At 38.8% G+C, this 22,371-nt stretch overlaps 3 protein-coding genes across 6 annotated transcripts; 2 read left to right on the plus strand and 1 right to left on the minus strand.

The window, feature by feature from the left end:
• The first annotated feature begins 2,540 nt into the window (after nt 1-2,540).
• Nucleotides 2,541-11,528, plus strand: LOC129194133 (glycine N-acyltransferase-like protein 3). 4 transcript variants are annotated; one of them, XM_054799117.1, is made up of 7 exons: nt 2,541-2,629; nt 3,872-3,946; nt 4,008-4,151; nt 4,255-4,294; nt 5,941-6,055; nt 6,321-6,453; nt 8,025-11,528. In XM_054799117.1, the coding sequence occupies exons 4-7, from the start codon at nt 4,259-4,261 to the stop codon at nt 8,422-8,424; spliced, it is 684 nt and encodes a 227-aa protein (XP_054655092.1). In that variant the 5' UTR covers nt 2,541-2,629; nt 3,872-3,946; nt 4,008-4,151; nt 4,255-4,258; the 3' UTR covers nt 8,425-11,528. The 4 variants fall into 4 exon arrangements, with proteins under 4 accessions (XP_054655092.1, XP_054655089.1, XP_054655090.1 ...); XM_054799114.1 differs by having other exon boundaries at nt 4,255-4,362; nt 8,025-11,527; XM_054799116.1 differs by lacking the exon at nt 2,541-2,629 and adding an exon at nt 2,655-3,291 and having other exon boundaries at nt 4,255-4,362; nt 8,025-11,527.
• On the minus strand, nt 10,688-15,617 carry mgme1 (mitochondrial genome maintenance exonuclease 1). Its single transcript, XM_054799113.1, has 5 exons — nt 14,828-15,617; nt 14,536-14,755; nt 14,334-14,466; nt 13,322-13,452; nt 10,688-11,245 (listed from the first exon to the last, which is right to left on the minus strand). The coding sequence occupies exons 1-5, from the start codon at nt 15,339-15,341 to the stop codon at nt 11,206-11,208; spliced, it is 1,038 nt and encodes a 345-aa protein (XP_054655088.1). The 5' UTR covers nt 15,342-15,617; the 3' UTR covers nt 10,688-11,205.
• A 51-nt stretch (nt 15,618-15,668) lies between these two features.
• snx5 (sorting nexin 5) lies at nt 15,669-21,868 on the plus strand. The gene is made up of 13 exons (XM_054799111.1): nt 15,669-16,064; nt 16,605-16,709; nt 16,803-16,913; nt 17,496-17,617; nt 17,732-17,855; nt 18,165-18,260; nt 18,356-18,461; nt 18,582-18,657; nt 18,799-18,838; nt 19,273-19,359; nt 19,595-19,754; nt 20,449-20,534; nt 21,009-21,868. The coding sequence occupies exons 1-13, from the start codon at nt 16,029-16,031 to the stop codon at nt 21,057-21,059; spliced, it is 1,200 nt and encodes a 399-aa protein (XP_054655086.1). The 5' UTR covers nt 15,669-16,028; the 3' UTR covers nt 21,060-21,868.
• Nucleotides 21,869-22,371: the final 503 nt, after the last annotated feature.

Raw genomic sequence — 22,371 nt, forward strand, 5'->3', positions numbered from 1 at the left:
GTCATCTTTGGGTCATTCCTACAATTTGGTGCCTTTTCAGCATTGTGACTTTAAAAAAAGGTTTACTTTGCAGGAATGTTTCTCATTATCTGAATGAGGGCTTATTTAACAACAAGAATAAGATGAGCTCAAGATATTGAGCTCATCTTTTAATTTGCAAAGGGAGAGAGTTCCATAACGAAAGGCCTGCGACTGCAAAAGCTCTGTCTTATATTGTCTAGTCCTGGGACAATGTAAGAGAGACTGGTTGCAAGATGTCTGTGCTCTAGTAGGAGTGTGCAAAGTCAGCAAATAAGTAAAATAAGAGGGGGCTAGCCCATTTAGGCATTTAAAAACAAGCAATAAAATCTTAAAATGAATCCTACAAACAACAGCCAGCCAGTGGAGTGAAGGAAGGGGTAATGTGTTCGTTTTTTTGCCCGTGAGCAGGCAAGTGGCTGCATTTGGGACCAGTTGAAGTCTACGAATGGAAGACTGGTCAAGGCCAAAGTAAAGGGACTTACAATAGCCCAGGCATGAGGAAATGAGCATATGTAAGACCCTTTCAAATTGGTTCATGGGTAGGTACGACTTCACCTTGGTAAGGCCCTGTCCACACGAGGACGTTCTTGGGATTTTTTTTTTTTTTTTTTGGCGGGTTGAAAAAAGTCGCGTCCACACTGTGCCGGATTAGTATGTAGTTGCATCCAGACGGGAAAGTATCACTGATTGAAGACAATGTAATACACAAAGCACACCTACATGTGGCGCTGCGAACAGACATGCAGACCAAGTGACACTCCAAACCGTACACTGTAAAATATTACAGCTGGCAGCCAATGGCCAATGAACTTCTCTGTTTGACGCAATGGATTGTGGGTACAAGTTAAAATAGCTTTGATTTCTTATTGTAAACTTGTATTGTAAACCTGTATTGGTATTCACAACAAATTAATGTTATTAAAAGTCATGCAGTTATTAACCGGTAATTTACTGTGAATTTAAATTACATTTTTTGACAGTGTAGAATAAGAAAGAACACATGTGCATAAGTCCGTCGTCTTCCGCTTCCCAAGGCACATGAAGACTTTTGGAAAGTGGAATTACTTCTGCGAGTCATTATATACAGTCAAACTTGTCTATAGCGGCCACTAGAGGGAGTCTGCAAAAGTGGCCGCTATAGACAGGTGGCCTCTATAGACAGGTTGGCGTCCAGTTTGAATGTTGACCAGTAGAGGAAAAAAAAGGGAAAAAAAATAATAATAATGTTGACCAGTAGAGGGCACTGCGGACTGCTGATAAAAGTTGTGCAGCACTACTAGGCTTGTTATTATCATGGTTCATGGTTTTAATCCTGAACATGCATGAGTCAAACAGTAGCACATCACATAGTACAATTCACAATTTTGCATGTCCAAAAAGGAGTAGGAAAAAGCAAAGCTTATTTTCAGATTTTCCCACTCTGGAATTTGTTTTAAAAAAATAAAGTTTCTGGTCACCCCGAACGCCGTTCCCGTGTGGATGAGAGGCTGAAACGATAAAATATTTAGCCGTTTTGACCTGAACTTATCGCTAACCTGAACTGATCGCTGAACTGATTTGGTTGTCAAGATTTAAAAAATTATAATAAAAGAGCTGTCAATAAGAGAGGCATTCTTAAAGATTGAAAAAGAGTAGAGTAAAGTTACTCTTTTTCTTGTACAACATTGTTCTCCAAATATACAATATTTAGTTAGTTCCTGAAGATTTGGTGACTCAAGGAATGGTCATTAGGTGTATTTTAAGGGATATTTTGTATTTGAGTAACGTCCATCCGCCTTTCAAAAATGGAAAATGCTATTAAATAATACCGAAATCAGTCATGAAATAAATCATTTTAAACATGTTCAATATAATTATTGGATATTATTTTGCAAAATTTAATTCATACAACTGAGAATAAAAAAAATCACATTTTTAAAATTAAATTTACATTTACATTTTCTACACTCAACAAAACTATAATTTAGCACTTTTGTTTTTCTCCCATTTTTCACGAGTTGAATTCAAATTTCTTAAAATTTTGTATGCAGACAAAAGCCCTATTTTCTCTCAAAGTTGGTCACAAATGTGTCTGTGTCCGTGAGCTTTCGTAAATCATCCATCTCACAGGCGTGGCATATCACGTAGCTGATTAAAAAAGCACGATTATTGCACAAGTGTGTCTTCGGGTGACCACAATAAAAGGACACGCCAAAATGAAATGTGCAGCTTAACTACATTGGAATTCCAGTGTCACCAACCAACGCATTTTACAGTGAAAATCACTTGCAAGTCATCACTGGCCGTCAAAGTAAAGGTCTTTATTTAATTGTTTTTAGACTTTAGAAGATTGAATGCTGTTAAAGTGAGATGTGTCAGGCACATCTACATCACAAAACGCATTCGCGTAGTCAATCTGTACATAAGTCTACTCTTATTTTGGCGATTTGTTATTGAATTTGTTTATTTATTTTACATACGCCCATCTCTGTGAATATGGTACTGGGGCGCTTTTATTTTGATATTTCCTCAGTTGTGTTGCTTCAAACGTCCAACTGGACATCACTTCCTCTTTCTCAGTAGTTCGCTAGCTTCATGTTTTAAGGAACACAGATTTAATTTACCAGAGGTGAGTTGAGACATTTGATCTTGTAATTTCTGAGTAATGTCACAGGCTTCACATAATTCACTTAAAATATGTAAGTGTGCTTGTGTTAGTTTTCATCAAGTTCAGCGCATTGGGATTTTTTATGTGGTTGTGGTAGGAAAATGCTATTTCAATAACACCACTGGGGCAAACAACATTGTCAGCTCAATTTGCACTGCTAACATTGGCTATCTCAATTCGCGCACTTTCGTACTTACACTTAGCCTTCTGAGTGCACAAGTGCGTTTTCACTGAGAAGTACTAAGGCAAAATGTAGTGCAGTGACAGTACCCGGATGTTGCACTCAGAACGCCCCCATGTTGGTGAGTGTGCATGACAGACCCTTACAACCCCCAATAGTCGCCATCTTGGCCACGTAGCGGAAACTCAAAATTCCTAACCGATACAAATTTACTACTCCTTTAGAGTATTCTTCTAAAAAAAATACGACATCACAGAAATAAAATGACCAAATTGACTAAGCCACCTTAACACATTTAATATATTCATTTTAAATAGAATTATCATCTACTAAAACAACAACAGAAACACTAAATAATGTTCTGGCAACCACTTAACATTTTTTTATTGTTTTTTGTAGATGTGGCAACCCTGGAGGGCCAAAAAATTATCTCCTTGCCTGGGTAAAAAAATTTAACATGTAACCCTTTTGCATAAAAATAAATCCTATTAAGAATATAATAATAATGTTAATAATGAAATGATTGCTGTTATATGGAAAGGGGTAGGGTTAAAGAAGTTGTGCTTCTTCCTACACCTTTTCAGACATGTTGAATTGTGGAACTGTAAATATAAGATGTACTCCAATGTAACCTTTTATGTATGTTTGAAATAAACCATCAAACTAACTAAATTAATTAATATTTAATATAGTGATGTTACATTTATTTAGAATTTTGAAATATTGAAAACATAAAAAACACTTCTAACCCGTACATGTGAAAATAAAATACCTTAAATATAAATATAATAAATACGCATTTAAGTTATTGCTGAAGAGCTGTTTCTGTTTATTGAAAACGTTGCTATTCCAGAGCAGCATTTGCAATGGTGGAGCACCATCTTGTGACTCTAGTGATACCACACCCTAAATGACTTCAAGTGAAGTGCTTGTTTTTTTGTTCATGCACACTAAATTGTGAGTTTTTAAATTCTTAAGTGTTTTCACTCTTGAGTTATTGTGTGTCCTTCTGCATGCCACAGGAGTTGCGTAATGATCCTGATTTGTTTTATATGATGACTATAACATTCAAAAGCGCTGCATGGCCCAGAAGGGAGGTGAGTTGTGACGATTAACTGTAAATGATTTATTAAGACTGAGTTTTTGAAATCATTCAAGGGGAAATGAGCTGCAAGTGAAGCTTGAACGGCACACAGCAGCGGGTGACGGAATCTTTGCTCCCCTAAAATGAAGGTCCTACAAAAAGATGAGGTCATGGCTGCTGAGAATGTTTTGCTGAAAGACCTACCCAAGAGTTTTGAGGTAAACTTGCAAACATTTGTAAAAACAACTTTCATGTTTTATTGGAGCAATGCATGAATCATTATGCTTGTTAACTGCTGCTGCTCATTTTCTGTCTTTGTAGGTCTATGGATTCTTGTCTGCTTACAATAGGAACAAACCTAGTAAGAGACAGTTCATTGTTGATACATGGCCTGATTTTAATGTCATCATTTGTCGACCTGATCCTGAGGTATTCCACTATATATATATATATATATATATATATATATATATATATATATATATATATATATATATATATATATATATATATATATATATATATATATATATACGCGCGCACACACACACACACACACACACACACGGGTGTGCAAAAGTGTTTGCCCCCTTCCTGATTTATTTTTTTTTTTGCATGCTTGTCACACTTAAATGTTTCAGATCATCAAACAAATTTAAATATTAATCAATGACAACACAACTGAACATAAAATGCAGTATTTAAATGAAACGTTTTATTATTAAGGGAGAAAAAAATCCAAACCTACATGGCCATGTGTGGAAAAAGTGATTGCCCCCTAAACATAACGAACTGGTTGGGCCAGCCTTAGCAGCAACAACTACAATCAAGGGTTTGATTCTCTCACAGCGCTGTGAAGGAATTTTGGCCCACTCATCTTTGCGGAATGAGGCACCTTTTTAAGGTCATGTCACAGCATCTAAATAGGATTCAGGTCAGGACTTTGACTAGGCCACGCCAAAGTCTTCATTTTGTTTTTCTTTAGCATTCAGAGGTGGACTTGCTGGTATGTTTTGGATCATTGTCCTGCTGCAGAACCCCAGTTCGTTTTAGCTTGAGGTCACGAGCAGATGGCCGGACATTTTTGGTTGAGAGCAGGATTCATGGATCCATTTACCACAGCAAGTCTTCCACATCCTGAAGCAGCAAACCAGCCCCAGACCATCACACTACCACCACCATATTTTACTGTTGGTAAAATGTTATGTTTCTGAAATGCAGTGTTACTTTTACCGCAGATGTAATGGGACACATACTTTCCAAAAAGTTTGTTTTATCTCGTCAGACCACAGGGTATTTTCCCAAAGGTCCTGGGGATCATCAACATGTTTTCTGGCAAAATTGATACGAGCCTTAATGTTCTTTTTTCAGCAGTGGTTTTCGTCTTGGAACTTTGCCAAGCAGGCCGTTTTTGCCCAGAGTCTTTCTTATGGTGGAGTCATGAACAATGACTTTAACTGTGGCAAGTGAGGCCTGCAGTTCTTTGGATGTTGTTGTGGGGTCTTTTGTGACCTCTTGGATGAGTCGTTGCTGCGCTCTTGGGGTACTTTTGGTTGGCCGGCCACCCCTGGGAAGTTTTCACCACTGTTTCATGTTTTTGACGTTAGTGGATAATGGCTCTCACTGTGGTTCACTGCAGTCCCAAAGCTTTAGAAATGGCTTTATAACCTTTTCCAGACTGATAGATCTCAATTAATCTCAGTTAAGTTATGTTTTAACAAGGGGGGGGGGGCAATCACTTTTTCACACAGAGCCATGTAGGTTTGGAATTTTTTGCTCCCTTAGTAATAAAATGTTTCATTTAAAAACTGCATTTTGGAGTCAGTTGTGTTGTCATTGACTAATATTTAAATTTGTTTGATGATCTAAAACATGTAAGTGTGACAAACATGCAAAAAAAGAAAGAAATCAGGAAGGGGGCAAACACTGTTTTACACCACCGTATATACAGCATATAGTATATTTTGTTTCATTCCTCCTGACCTTAAAACTGTTTTTATTTCACAGCTAGCCTTGAATTGGACAAAAAAGATAACATTTTACTGCAAGGATGAGCAGATTCTGAAGAAAATGTTATTGGAGAAGGATTTATTTGACTGGAGCGATCCTTTTATTCTTGGAGGTATTTTTTTTTATAGTCAACAATATGTCTCGTAAAAGTCATTCAAGAGGGGGCTCAAAAAAATTAAAAAACATTCAAAAATAGTAACATTAAATATCCAGTTCCATAATAGACACTATTGTGTAAGTATTGTGTGTGGAAATGTATACTGGACAACAGTGCATGCATCTAAAAGTAGGCTTGGATGAATTAAATTAAAAAAGTAACTGTATTTCCCATGGAAAAGTAAATGAAAATGGTAACAGTAGATGCAATTTCATTTCAGGCTATGACCACTCTCATACCCCCATGCTCAAAGAGGTTTCATCTAGCAGACAAGTCAGCTACAAACCCACGACAACTGCCCATCTTCTGTATTTGCCCGATCGTAGCCATCTGATCACACCAGCATTTGACAGGTTGACAGACCGTGATGCAAACACATGCACACAACATAAGGGCTTTCAGCTTGCCATAGTAAAGGAAAAAATAAGGACAGTTTCAACCATACAAACCAATCAGAAGAAGAGCATGTGAGGCCTTATAGTGGAGCTAGAAAGTGAACTCACCCTTTTTAAATGATAGTGGAACACCTCACATGTAGTACTGTTTGGAGCTGAAGCCAGATTTTCTGGAAAAAACATACTTCAAAAGTCAAACAACACTTGGAATTTAAACCATTGTCATGTGTCGGCAAATCTTGTGGGAATGCACCATTGATGGCAAACAGGAAAAGTGTGATCACACCCATAGACCAGAAATGGAAATTACTGCGACACAGGAAGGGGTCTCGCTGCTCAACAATGCAATTAATTGTATATGAATTACTGACACAAACATATGACCATGTGACATTTGACCGAGACAGTGGATCCTTGGTTAGTGTCATAATTTTTTTCCAGAAGGTTGGAACGGAATGGACGCTAACCAGATCAATTTTTCCCAGAAGAAATAATGTAAATCCAATTAATCAGTTCCGTAAAGCCAAAAATGTTAACACAAAACATGTTTTTATAACTTTAAATGCAGAAAATGATTCTAAATGCAATTACAGCTGTCCCTTCCCACTTTGCAGTTCGAACATCACACCCTCCTTCTATCGCGGTTTTTCAAAAATGTATGAATTAATAAATGACTGCTGTTTTGTGTTTGACGATGGCCTATTCCATCCATCCATCCATTTTCTATACCGCTTCTTCCTCATTAGGGTCGCGGGGGCACGCTGGAGCCTATCCAAGCTGACTTCGGGCGACAGGCGGGGTACACCCTGGACTGGTCGCCAGCCAATCGCAGGGCACTATGGCCTATTATTAGTAAAAAAAAATAAATAAATAAATATGCATATTAAATTTTCCGTATTCATGCCCTAAATAAAGCATTTCAATCATAAAAATGACTAAATGAACTAAAATACCAATACAGTTTAAGGGATTATAGGATGTTGATGAACTGTAGTCTACATGTCATCATGCCATCATCATCATCATGTCTACATGCCACAATATGGTGGCTGTCATTACACCCCTAAAATGTCGCCACATAAGTCAGATTGACTTGAAATTTCTCACACAACTCAATGCGCTCTACAAAACACTCGCTGTAACTTCACCACAGAATTTGGTCCACACCTTTACTGACAGGCACACGTCTGTAAAATTTTAGCAACATTGGTTAAAAACACAAACGTCTTTGCAGCAAGACGAATTGCCCGTAGAGAATCATTTATCATTTGGCCTATGATTATACAACTTTGAGGAAATCTGTAATACATTTTGAGCAAAACCCATAAGGGGCACCATAAATGTCATTTACAGTTTTCAAAGGGTGAGTGCTTTGTTTTATACTTTTACAGAGTTTAGTTTTTACCTAGCTTCCTGTCAGTCTTCAGAAAAATATCATCCAAACACCTACATTACTTAGTTTTACTTTAATCATATACTTTCATATAATCTTATCTTCTCAAACTTAACATTCTTATTTTGTTTTACAGTGAGCTTGAATCAAGGATTTCATCTCTCATTCCTTCCAACGTTGACCTGGTGAATCAAACCTGGAAGTTTGGAGGGAATGAACAAGGGTACAACAGAATTAAATTCCAGGTCAGCAACTTGCCTTCATGCTGCATCACTGATGATCAGGGCCAGCCCGTTTCATGGATCCTTGTGTATGAATACTTGGCCATAGGCATGTTGTATACTCTGCCTGAGCACAGACAAAAAGGTTATGCCAAAGCGGTGGTCCACACCATGGCTCAGAGGCTCCTTGATCAAGGTTACCCAGTGTTCTGCTACATTGAGGTGGAAAACACGGTTTCATATAAGCTTTTTAAAAACCTGGGCTTTATTGAGCATCCCACATACAGAGCACAATGGATTGAGTTTAACATGTGATTTTGAAAATCAGCTTACATGTGATCAGCAAAAGATAATTTGTAACATAGCTGAGTAAATTGTCTGTACCAAGAGTGACTATAATCAGACAATTGTGAATTTGTCAACCAGGGGACCAACATCGTCTCCAGTCAACAGAATTGACAATGAGAATGAAGTCCTATTTTAATAAACTTGTCCTGACTGATGAAATCCCAGCCCTGAAGAGAGCCACATGCCACCTTGTGGCAACGTAAATCACTTTTTGCACTTTTAATAATTGCACTATATGACTGTTCACCACTGCCTAAACTTGGTAAATCAATACTCCTTCAAAAATGACTCCTTCATAAATTTTATGAGATACAAGGGATGAATTTTTATGTGTTACTTTTTTGAAATGCCTTCAAATATGTAAAAGAATTCAGATGTAGCTTTGTAGCGGCATATGCCGTTGAGAGATGCTTCATAAGATTATAGTTAACCTGAGCGCGTGACCTGCTGTTCTGTACAAAACACTAGGGGTTCGTGTTGTACTGAGCGTGAGCAACCACAACTGTTGTTAACCAGCTTCTTGTGTAGCAGCAGTAAACAACGGAGCCTGAATCATTGTTATAGATATCAGTGCATAATAACGTGCCACATTTCACTTTATGTAACATTTGAAATAGTAATTAAATAGATTACCCGTTACTGGAAAACAAAACGGCATTAGCACAAAAAAAAAACTCCCAACGCAGCATAAAGCAGACAATAAATTCAACCATGACTTCTTTTGTTACTTTGTCAAGTCTATAGCTTGTAGTAACCCCCATTGAGACTTGGCAAAGGTCCTACACTTCTGATCAAAATTTAGAAAAATTGCAAGAATTTATATTTTGCACTCTTGGAGTTTAAAGAGGTTCTAAGTAGAGCTTCAAAATGCCAAAAAAGAAATTGGAGTGAGACAAAAAAATAGTAACCTATTTATTGGAAACAACCATTAAACTGAAATAGGCTGTTCATCAGCTGATGAAAGGTTTCAGACCATAACTCCAAAAAAAGCCATCGGGGCCGTTAAGGTAGCATTTTTTTTCTCATCAGAGAATAAAATTATCTTCCACATTTCAGTGTTCCGCATTTGAAGCTCTCGTGCAAATTCTAAACAGGCAATTTTGTGGCGTCGAAGGAGCCAAGGCCTTTGAAGATGTTTTTTGCTCTTAAAACCCTTCTCTCGCAGATGCCATCTGGTTGTTATTGGACTGCACTTGGCACCAATAACAACCTTCATTTGGGCCCAGGATCGTCCTATGTCTTGACAGGCGGCCAATCGGGTCCTTCGGTTCAGGGACGGTGACATTTTTGGGGGTATACCACTTCAGTTTTTTTGTCCCATAACCCTCAGGATCTTTGAAGAAGTTTAAAATGAGCATCTCACTGCATCCAACCTCAGCAGCAATGGCGCTCTGCGAGAAGCCTTGCTTATGCAGCTCAATAATCCGACCGCGTTCAAAGAGAGAAAGCTTTTTTGCCTTTGCCATCAAAATATCATGACAGTGTGAATGCCTGACAGAAAATGACACTGAATCCACATTTTTGACAAGATTTTGGCTTTTAAATCCTGCGGTCTTAAACTTTTGATCAGCTGATGAACAGCCTATTTCACTTTAAGAGTTGTTTCCAATAAATTGCTTACTCAAAAAAAAATTGTCTCACTCCCATTTCTTCTTTTTGCATTTTGAAGCTCAACCTAGAACCTCCTTAAGATCCAACACTGAAAAATTTTATTGTTTTTAATTTTTCAAGTGGTTTATCATTTCATATTAATTTGTTGCACTTCATTACATTGAGCTTACCAGTATAACTTCTCCAATCATACCCAAAATATTTTTTTTACAGTATTTTACAGAATATTGTCTGAAGACACTAACATAGCTATCGCACATACAATCGTACGTTATACCTTCAGACTTGAGCTTTAATATAATTTTTCTTCATCAATACACTTTTATTCATGTAACATTGAAATTTAAAGTAATCATTTTTTGTAACCTAATGTGCATAATCATGCAGTGTAACCAAATAAACGTAGTTATTGTGACATGGTGTACTAAAAATCAGAGTACCCAACTCTTGGTATGAAGAAAACCTTACTATTTCATTTATGCATGATAGAATTTATTATAAAGTACTACGGAGAACTTCTTCACTAGATAATCAACAAAAGTCACTGCAAAAAAACATGCTTCTCTATTATGCATTATGTAACACTAGACACACAGAGAGGAAAAACAAGCAGTTTTAGTTGTAAAACTTTATTGATGTTTGTAGGGCATTACTTTGCTACAATGAGTCAAAGCTAACAGAAATGTTTCAAAAATAGTGAAATAAATATCCATTACATGAATACAAAAGTCCAACTTATTTTCTTGGCAAAGTATTTAGAAGTTATGTTACATGTGCATGCCTCAGGATAAATTAATACCAGTATATTATACACACACTGCAGTTCCAACAAATTCCACCAGCAGAAGATACTCTCTACTGATATCTTCAGCACATGTGTTACACTATCAGTATTCAGACGTGATTAAGTTTCACATGCCATTTGGAAAAGTGTGTACATTCTTGATTTTCAATTTTGGTTCAATTTGACCAGAGTATGGAAAATAAAAGTCCTCAAAGACAACCTAGTGTGTTTGCCCTCTTTTTACCATCAGAAAATAAAGTTTTCATCTATAAGAAAACTGGTGGGATTAAAGAAAAATTGTCATCATGACCAAGTTTATGTTCAATGGCCTAATAAATGGACTTGTCCAGATTTCACCTTCTCTCTGAAGAAGTGGAAGAGACTTCACTAGAGCTGAAATGAAAAGGAAAAATTATGTTGGGATGACAAACACTGACAAACATGCGTACACATCCAAGCATTTGATAACCGCCAGCTTTGATAATAGAACGTTCGCGCACGTGATAAAGACTGAATCAACAGCGCCTCTACTGGCTGCAGCCAAATAGTGTGTTCCATTGTGCCTCCCCTGACTACTTAATTGCATGTGAACATTCTCATTCATTCAGATCATTGTTTTTTCACGGCATTGAATCGATTGCATCTGGACTAGAGATCGACCGATATGGGTTTTTCATGACTGATACAGATTACTGGTAGTTACGGAGGCTGATAACTGATATTTGGAGCCAATATTCATTTGCAGTAGAAGTGTAAAAATTGGTGTAAAATGTTGAATAATACAAACACTTAACTTCGTTTAACTGCCTAAAGCATGTTTATTTCACCAAATAGAAGAAAAGCATCAGAAGAGCATGGAGTTCCTTGACTCAGAAGTATCTCTTAGAAGTTGAATGAAAATTTAAATAAATAGATCCCTGAAATGTTTCCATAGTCAATAAGGTAACGTTTATATTTACAGATATAACTTATTTTTGTTTTATGTTCAAGTACAACAAAAGGTACAGGTAGTTGACAAGCCCTACAGCAACTCTTGTAAAGTTAAATAAAAACGTATATAATAGCTTCCTGAATTTGTTCAGCCTTCATCTTAGCGTACTTCCCTGCAATAAAACAAGACTGAACTGTATTTCTTTCTCTCTTACACACACAGGCTTCTGCAATCACAGACTGTTTCCACATTGATATTTCCAACAGCATTGTTTCAAGTGATTCGCACACATATTGGGAGGTACTGCGAGCTTGCAGAGCTGCCGCTTGTGTTTACTGCACTCTTAAGATTCCTTTATTGTAGTCGTCAGGAGCTGTACAGTTTTTCATGTGACTTTCACGCAAACACACACTATTCTCCACATTACATACATTCTCCCCATTGCTAATACATAGTCTGCTGAGCCTTTAGAGCCAGACCGGCAGACTGTTATGGTACACTAACCAGCCTCCACCTTGGCGTGCTTCCCTCCAATAAAACAAGTGAATTGAGTTTTTAATGCTCTCTCTCTCAATCACACACGCTTTTACGATCACGTTATCTAGTCGCACGGTGGTCTAGTGGTTAGCATGTTGGCCAACACAGTAACAGTCTGAAGACTGGGAAGACCTGGGTTCGATTCTCCTTTGGCCACTTCTGTGTGGTGTTAGCATGTTCTCCCTGTGCGTGCGTGGGTTTTCTCCGGATACTCCGGTTTCCTCCCACATTCAAAAACGACTCTAAATTGAGTGTGAGTTTGTTTATATGTGCCCTGTGATTGGCTGGCGACCTGTCCAGGGTCCGCCTGTCGCTAGGATAGGCTCCAGCATGCCACCGCGACCCTATAGAAGATGGATGGTTTATCAGCAGACTTCTTTCAAGTAATTCACAGACATGTCGGGAGTTACTACGATCTAACAGAGCTGCCGATAATCGTAACTCTTGCTCTTGTTATTCTGCTGCTTATTGTAACATTAGTAGTTGTGAGATGTACAGCACCGGGATGTTTATTGCAATTTGGAGAGAGTTTTCTGCATTTACCTTGACCTTGTTTGCTCTCAGGACGTTCTCCACACGAGAAAACTTCCCTCTCAGCCACGTGTGTGTTTGTGTGAGGACAGCGTCCGCTTTAAATTGGCTCCGCCACTAACGCGTGCTGTGGCTTGCTTAACCAATCAGATGGCGCCCTGGGTGGAGCAATGCTGGAGACAAGTCGCAACCGGCAGGAGAGAGAGAAGAGTGGCACAGCTGCATCTGAGCTGAAATAACGCAGTTTTAAACTGACTTCTTGATATCGGCCTGTCGGATTTAAATAAAAAGGCCCATACCGATATACGTCAAAATTCCAAATATCGGACGACCACTAATCTGGACTGTTCAGATTGTCTTGAACAGTCCAACCTGATCGATTTAATGCCGTGAGAAGACTAATTCATTGATTTTTATGCTCATCCTTAAATCAACCACATAAATATAGATACAATTTAACCTGCTTTCACCTCTTTTCTATATACTCTTCCAGGCGAATCAACCACTTTTCCCAATACTCTGACATAAGCTCAGGGTTCAATTTGTGTGCGTGGGCCGGTGTGCCATTCTTGTACGCAACAACAATCAGGCCATTTTCCACCTGAAAAAACAAAGAGTGGGGAATGATGAACTGCACTTAAATATAATTTAATCACTTATAACATCTCACAAAAGTGAGTACATCCCTCACATTTCAGCAGCCATTTTAATACATATTCTCAAGGGCCAATACTATAGAAATGAAACTTGAAAACACATTAGAGTAGCCAGTGTACAGCTTGTACAGCAGTATAGATTTACTGTCCATTCAACACACAACATACACCAAGTGAGTACACCTCAGAGTGAACATGTCCAAACGATGAAAATGTAGTGTGGGCAGCATCATCCAGCACTGCCTTAATCCTTTGGGCATGGAAATTACCAGAGCTGCAAAGGTTACTGGAATCCGCTTCCACTCCCCCATGATGACATCGCTGGTGGATGCTAGACTCCTTGCACTCCTCCACCTTTTTGTTTGAGGGTGCCCCACAGGTACTAAATTGGGTTCAGGTGTGGAGTCAATCACTTTTACGTTCCCCAGTGTGTTTGGCCTCTCCTTATGTTAAAAATGAGCTCATGCTCTGCTTCAGAGAGTACACAGTAAATATTGGAATTCATGTTTCCATCAATGAACTGCAGCTTCCTACTACTGGCAGCACTCATGCAGTCCCAGATCATCACCACCACCGTGTTTGACAGTCGTCAAGTCAACAATTCAAGTCAACAACAGCGATTTAGACAATGATGGCTGTGTGTTGACTCATTTTCAGTGGATAGTAAATATATGCTGCTATGTGAGCTGCATGCTGACTTGTCTAAAGTATATCCAAGATTTATTTCTACGGTATTGTCCCTTGAGAATGTATAATGAAATGGTTGCTGAAATGTGAGGGGTTTGCTCCCATTTGTGAGACATTCTATAAGAATAGAAGATACTACCTGGTATTTGTATTTGCCATCGTTGTTCAAGGCTCCTGCATAGGCTGCCACTTGAATGGGGTTGTCATATGTGTTGCTCAAGAATGGTTTTGGCTTATCCGAAGTCTTCCAGTCAATAACACATAGAACCCCTCTAAGGACGAAAGGGCATATAAGTGAATCCAACATGGAGACACACTGACAATGTGTACCAAATACTCACTTGTAGCGGGCCACACAGTCCACAACTCCCAAATAGTTGAGAGTGTCATGCTGCACAGTGCTTTCAATAGCTCTTGCAGCACTAACATCTTCCAGTATGTGAGAGATGCTCTCCATGTATCCCAACACCTCCGTTGGATGTGGTGCATGTTGTCTTTCTTTCCCTGCCATCAGAACCTCCTCCACGGCAGAATGGAACAGTTTCCCTTGTCTAAACAAATCTGAATAAAAACCAAATTTGATGTAACAAAGCACAGTGAGCATAATTTTCAGCAGCATATTCCAAAACCTACTTTTAGTGTATTCTTTAAAGCCTTCCTCCCCCAGTTCTGCCACCATCCCCCTCTTCCATCTCTCCAGGTAGAAGAGCTGCTCTGATGAAAGTGTTGCCTGAAGAATCCTGGTCACACTCGGTACTGACGACCTGCCTTGATCCCGGTTTAATACGATCCGGATTGGAGGTTCTGACTCGAGATCCAGTGTTTCTGGAGTGTCCTCGCAGTGTGAGAATGGGTGCATGGTTTTAGGGAGCCTCGTTTCTGGTCTTGACGCAGCCTTGACAACAGGTCCGAACATGTGCTCATCCTCAGCTTTAATTGTCTCGGGTGTTTGAGACGTGACCCTCTTAGACATGACAGACTTAACAAGAGAAGAGTAGCGCTCACTGTCCACTGAGCTGTATGGACTCGGCCCCCTGCGGGAGCTGGGGCGATGACTGGCTGACAAAAAGCCGAAAGTGAGGGAGGTGTACTGAAGCATCCGGGCAGAAATGCCTCTAGCGGATGGCAAACGTCTAAGAACGAACATTTTTTTCCACGTCTTTACACCATGTGTTATATCTGACTGTTACCTAGATGTACATATTGTGAATATAGTCGGGATACTTGCATTTCTATAGCAGGACTTGTCTCAACATGTTCCCAAGTCAGGTGATCTAACTGCCCGCCACGAAGGTTTCCACAACTTTCTTCTTCTATTATGGTAGGTGCCTGGCGGCACACCGTTTTGGTGTGTACTTACGCCACCATGTGGCAACGATTGTGAAAGTTGCACAGCAAACATGGCTGGGCATTGTAGTTCTCAGCATGGCAAAAAACAGCGTTTATACAAAGCGAAAACTACATTATCCACAATGCTCAGGTCCTTAAAATACATCCGCCAGAGTATCAAAATAGGGAGGATATGGTGTTTTGTTACAATTTTGTCGGCCTCTTGTTACCATCACTTTGTGGTAACTAAACAGTAGCAGTAATGGTTGCTTTACAAATAATTTAATTAACGTCTGAACAAATATATAGAAATATGATATAGTTGAAGTACCGTTTGTCAGTTTTATTACTGCACAGTGAAAAATCCTCCGGTGTCCGATTCGTCAATCAACAGTGGAAGAAGTGGAAGAATATTGACAGCTCGTCAAGCCGCTAGCTGCTCACTACACATACACAACGCTTCCTGCCCTGCCGACACTTTTCTTCACTCGACTTCTTTCCAGCTATGACAGGCACTTTAGACCAAACCGACAAGGAAAAGGTAAGTCAAACGTATCGCAGCCAGAAAATGGACGTTATTGTGGAATTTCACGTGCTAAAATAAGTTTTATAAACGATTGGTGTCTAGCACTGCTAACTTGTTCCCATTAGCCACCAGCTGTAAGCTTAGCATCGTCTCATTTACAAAACTAGTTCAAATGTCTCTAGCATAAGGTGGGACTATGAATGAAGAAAAAGTTAAAGGCGTCGTTGTGAATTACACAGACTGAATGTGCTTTCTAACAGTGGTACAAACATGTCTTTTACTGTAGTGACAATGAACGAAATGTGTCTATCTTTAACAGCGGCTAATATCACTTGTATAGTGGTTTTCATAGAAACAGTTCAAGAAATGCTGATGCATGCATTTTTTCTTTTTTAAAGTTGCCCTTGGTGCTCTGTACAGTTATTCAAGACTGATAGAATTCAACAGAGGAACAATGTATAACATCTGACACAGTTAGACTTTGTCACTCTGTAATCGTTGCTGCAATGTATTTAGTTAGGATTGGTGTTACATTAGTCTGTTGATTCTCCATAGATGCGCTCAGTGTCTGTGGACCTGAGTAATGATGTGTCTCTGCTTATTGACATTCCTGATGCCCTCTGTGAGAGGGACAAAGTCAAGTTTACGGTCCACACAAAGGTAACATTTCACTTCTACTATGACATCTCATCTGAGAGTCACAATGGTGAAAGCTTTTCCTGTAAAGCACTGATCAATAAATTCTGTTCCTAGACTACACTTACCACTTTCCAGAAGCCAGAAATCTCTGTTCCCAGGCAGCATGAAGATTTCATTTGGCTACATGACACTCTGGTTGAGACAGAAGATTATGCTGGCCTTATAGTGAGTAATAAAATGTTTTGTTTTAGTTTTTTTGTTGTTGTTTGTTCTTTTACAAATTATGGGGAACAGGGACATTGACTTTATCAGGTATATGGTCGTTTCCTCATCAAGACGATTCCCCGCCATAAGAAGTCGATTTCCTGTCAAGCATTTAGCCACAAATATGGCAAGACATTTCCCCATCAGACAACAAGACACAGATGTATATAAATCAAAAAGTAGGCTTTGACCCATGTATGTACGTTCTTACGGCATAACCAGTATGCATAAATATTTACAATCGTTTTTATTCGTGTGGAAGTTATAGTTACACACCCCAAGTGTTCTTTGGGGTAATAAGGAGAAGGTCAGTCTCTCGCGGCGAGCCTGGTTGTTGGTTCGGATGATGGTGATATTGTTCGATTTATATACGGTAAGTTTGTGTCTTGTAGTCTGACGGGGAAATGACTCTATACTGACAGGGAAACATCTTGCCATATTTGTGGGCGAATGCTTGACGGGGAATCGACTTCTGGTGGTGGGGAATCATCTTGACGGGGAAAAGACCATAATCCATTTTATCATGGTCATGGTTATCCTTAGATTCCCCCAGCACCCCCAAAGCCTGACTTTGAAAGTCCAAGAGAGAAGATGCACAAACTGGGAGAAGGTGAAGCCACTATGACCAAGGAAGAGTACACGAAAATGAAGCAGGAGTTGGAAGCGTGAGTGTCACATTAATGATTCATTTTTTAAACTTGACTTTTACATTATATCATTTATAGACGCTTGGCAAAACTGGATTGCTTTTCAACCTTCTTCATATATGTTCTTTTCAGTGAGTACCTGGCTGTGTTCAAGAAAACTGTCCAAGTGCATGAAATTTTCCTGCAGAGGCTATCCTCTCATCCCACTCTAAGCAAAGACCGAAACTTCCAGATTTTCCTAGAGTATGACCAGGATGTAAGTACCGTATAATGCTGACTTCCTTTTCTCAGTTGTCTGTTGGAAAGAGGGGAAGTATTTTTTTTGTTTTTTACGGGACAGTTGTGACACACACCATCCTGCTGTGATCAGCAGTCATGCTTATCTATGGAGACAGTTTCATTCCTCGGTGTGTTTGCAGAATGTGTGTGTTTTACTGTTTTATACTTAAATTCAATTATTTTGAATAATTTGTCATGTCCTATTTACATAGTAATTTCTTCAATAAATATGTTATGTCACGACCAGGATGATGTGCATTTACATTCCCACGTTTTCTAATTTTAGCTCAGTGTCAGAAGAAAGAATGCCAAGGAGATGTTTGGAGGATTCTTTAAAAACATGGTGAAGTCAGCTGACGAAGTCCTTATCTCAGGAATAAAGGTTTGGCTTCGACGTGATCTTCCTGAATCGATAAAATCTTTTTCAGCCAAAAAGAGTCCTAACCATCTCCTCTTTCATTGTTGTTTCCCACACAGGAAGTGGATGACTTTTTTGAGCAGGAGAAGACGTTCCTTCTTGACTACTACAGCAAAATTAAAGATTCCACTGCCAAAGCCGAGAAAATGACCCGCACACACAAAAGTATGGGGGTTTTCTTAATTTTTTGACTGTTCAGTTGATGGAGGATGAATGAATGAATCACAGTATTACAGAATCTTTATTCAAATATTAGATTTCCTGTGCCTCTTTCTATTGTTTCAGATATAGCAGAGGATTACATTCAGATCTCGGCCACTCTGAGCACACTTTCTGCTGAAGATAGTACAGCAAATAGGAAGTGGGTGCAGCAAATTGTACAATGAATGAATAAATACCGGTTGCATTGTGTTTACATGCACACAGTGCATGTAAGGTTAATGTTCAAAACACTTTTAAAATCACTAACATTGGATTGAGTTTTTTTTTCATTTGTTTTCAGGCACATGGAGAAGCTGTCAGATCTGTTTGAGAAGCTCAGAGTGAGTATCATTAAATGCTGTGCGTGCGTGCGTGCGTGCGTGCGTGCGTGCGTGCGTGTGTGTGTGTGTATATATATAGTTGAAAAATTGCTAGAATTTGCATTTTGCACATTTGGATCTTAATGAGGTTTTAAGTAGAGCTACAATATGCAAACACAAGAAGGGGGAGTGAGACAAAAAGTGTTTTGAAAAAGTCATTTATTGAAAACAACAATTAAACTGAAATAGGTTATTTAGCAACAGTGGGTGCCAACATCTTGCACTGATGTCACATGGTTATGCTGCTTGTACTCTGTCCTTTTTATTGGAAAAAATGGCACCCTATACTTGGGTCAATACGGTTTATATACTGTATATCTCTGAATGTACACACTGTTTTGACCATGAACTATATTTGTATTTTATTCTTTTTTTTTTTCTTTGTTTCTCCACAGAAAGTGGAGGGACGAGTAGCGTCTGATCAGGAGCTCAAGCTCACAGAGTTACTAAGATATTACATGCGAGACATTCAGGCAGCAAAAGTAAGTGATGAGTCACACCTTCTGTCCACATGAAAATAAAAAAATAAAATTTCAAATGAAAAATTAGGTGCCTCAAAGCAAATATTAACACAATACGTTTCAAATAAATGTTCTAGTTTTATATTTCTGCATATTTAATTGTCTTTTGGAGAAAGGTTGAAATATTTTGTTTGTTTTTGTAAATACATCTCGTTTTGGTTCTCATGTTCAGCCCTGTCTATAACACATATTTTAGGATCTTCTCTACCGACGAGCTCGAGCGTTGGTCGACTATGAGAACTCCAATAAGGCTTTGGATAAGGCTCGACTGAAAAGTAAGGACATTCCTCAGGCGGAGGAACACCAGCAGCAGTGTCTACAGAAATTTGACAAGCTCTCAGAGTCTGGGAAGAAAGGTTTGTGCATCCATATGGAATCAATTGAGGCTAGAGCTGCAACAGTTAATCAAATTGATTAATCGATTATCCAATTAATCAACAATTATTGTGGTATTCAATTAGTTAGTTTTTTATTTAAATATGGAAAAATCAAATGTGAATATTTAAAAAATGTTGTGGTCATCCATGAAAGCAGATCTATTGTCTTTATGTTTTAGGCAAAGCAAGATATTCACCCACATCAGCTTTGACTTTGGAAAACAATGATCAACAATTTTGCCTCTTTTCTGATATGTTACGCACCAAAGCACTAACTGTTTGGGTTTGATTCATATTGATTTGATCCGTCTATGGGGCCTAACTAGTTACTCGATTAATCGAAACAACAAGCTTCAGATTAATCGACTAAGAAAATAATTGTTAGTTGCAGCCCTAATTGAGACCATTGAATTCATTGCACAGTTGTTTTTGTATGTTCGCTGTCAAGGCACCTGCACACCTCATGTAACTAAATAAGGTAATCGAAATACTAGAAACACCTCTTACTGAAAACTACCACTTCATTAACAAAAAAAGCATACCTCTCTTGACAGTGTCAATTAAAACTGAGCATTATTATTTTTGCAAAGGAATGATTTTTTTTTCCCACACAACAGCTGTTCTTGTGTGATTATTATTATGCACAATACAAACCTCATTGTGTGTGTTGCAGAGCTCACAAGTTTCAAGGGCAGGCGAGTTGTGGCGTTTAGAAAGAATCTCATCGAGATGGCCGAACTGGAGATTAAACATGCCAAGGTGAGTAGTCTAATCTTTCTCTTCAATTTTCAGCAGTCACTTTGTGAAAAACTGTAAGGGCGTACAGACTGACTTTTCACATACAGTACCATCACACAATAGTGTGATACATTCAGGCATTCTTTACTAAAAACAAGCAGACATTCAAAGAGACAAGGGGCAAGGATAACATGTAATGGCCTTTAATTTTACAATACATCATTTGAAGCTGACTTAAGCCTTAAAAATATTCCTCGAGGTCATAGCCTTTAGGATTGTTTGCTAATGTTGATAAATACAAAACATAACACAGAAAGCCACTGGTAGTGTAATGGGTCGCATAACAGACTTTTGTGTGAGGAGAAATGCAACTGTCGGATTTAGTTCATCTTTTTTTGTTGAGTAATTGGATGCCTTGTGGCTGTATTCTCATCTTGAATGTTTTGCTACCCAATAAAGAAAGAATAAATGCATTTTTTTGTTCCTCTTCCACAGAGCAATGTGACACTATTGCAGGGGTGTATTGAACTGCTTAAGAGCAACTGACAGCAAATGACAGTATTCTTGTCCTAACTGCCATGTGACCAGTTATGGCCAATGAAATCTGGCGTCTCTGGGGCCTCACACAGACCCCATCTTGGCTTTCACTTGCCTCTTAACCTATTGCTTTAGCACAGCATTCTTATATTTACTCAATCCATGTTCTCTGGTCCGCAGCGCATACTCTTCACACCCAACCCAATATTATTGACTATCACTGTTGTTTTCTTTTTCTTGTAACATCTCATTTTCATACTATTTTGACAACAGAAATCCCAATTCATTGATGCTTCAGCGCAATTACTTTTTCATTTATCTTTCTTGTGAGTAGTCTGACACATCTGTACGATTTTGATTATTTTCATCAGAATAGTTTTGAATTAGGGTCTGCCAACACATTCTCAGCAATCCTAGATGATACTTTAGTGCACGGCATCCTATATACGCATGCATTTTGAAAATACCATCATTCACATATTTTGTTGGCAACTTCCCTACTAACTGTGCCAATCGTTCCATTTACAATGTTGCTGATATTTTGACCTTATTTTGCCCTATATCTTCTATCGCCTTGATGGGGTCTCATGTAGTAGGCCCATTATGTTTCCCAGGTATTGAAACAATTATGAAAAGGTGTGCTATGAAGACAACAAGTTTCACAATCATCACAAAGCACAGTGGTGTGTTAATACATGATAGATTTCTGAAAGAATGTATTTGTAATTGATACAGAGTGAATTTCCTTATGCAATGCTTTTCTAACGCAACATTAGCATTTTATACATTTGTAGCAATATTGAATAAATCCTACTTTCCCAAAATTGGTCTGCTGTGAAATTCTTTAAGCAAGTTAATGAAAAGAACAAACCACTGTGGGGTCCTGTTTGAGGCTAATATTGAAGTAGCTGCTGTACCACTAGATGGTGCTATGGCACTGTTGATCTGTAGACAAGTATTTGGCCACTGCAACCACAGGTATCCATCCATCCATTTATTTTCTATGCCGCTTATCTTCACTAGGGTTGCGGTGGTATGCTGGAGCCTATCCCCGATGACTTCGGGCGACAGGCGGGGTACACCCTGGACTGGGCGCCAGCCAATCACAGGGCACATATAGACAAACAACCATTCTCACACACATTCATACCTATGGACAATTTATAGCACGGGTCACCAATGTGGTGCCCGCGGGCACCAGGTAGCCCCCCACGACCACATGAGGTGCCCGCAAGCCTGCTTTTCATTCAGGTTTTCAGTTAATAATGAAAGAAATGCATTCTGAAATACAAAATGTGAGTTGTGGACACCAGCATTTTGT

This window comes from Dunckerocampus dactyliophorus, chromosome 14 (genome assembly GCF_027744805.1).
Source record: "Dunckerocampus dactyliophorus isolate RoL2022-P2 chromosome 14, RoL_Ddac_1.1, whole genome shotgun sequence".
In the NCBI taxonomy this organism is placed as follows: domain Eukaryota; kingdom Metazoa; phylum Chordata; class Actinopteri; order Syngnathiformes; family Syngnathidae; genus Dunckerocampus; species Dunckerocampus dactyliophorus.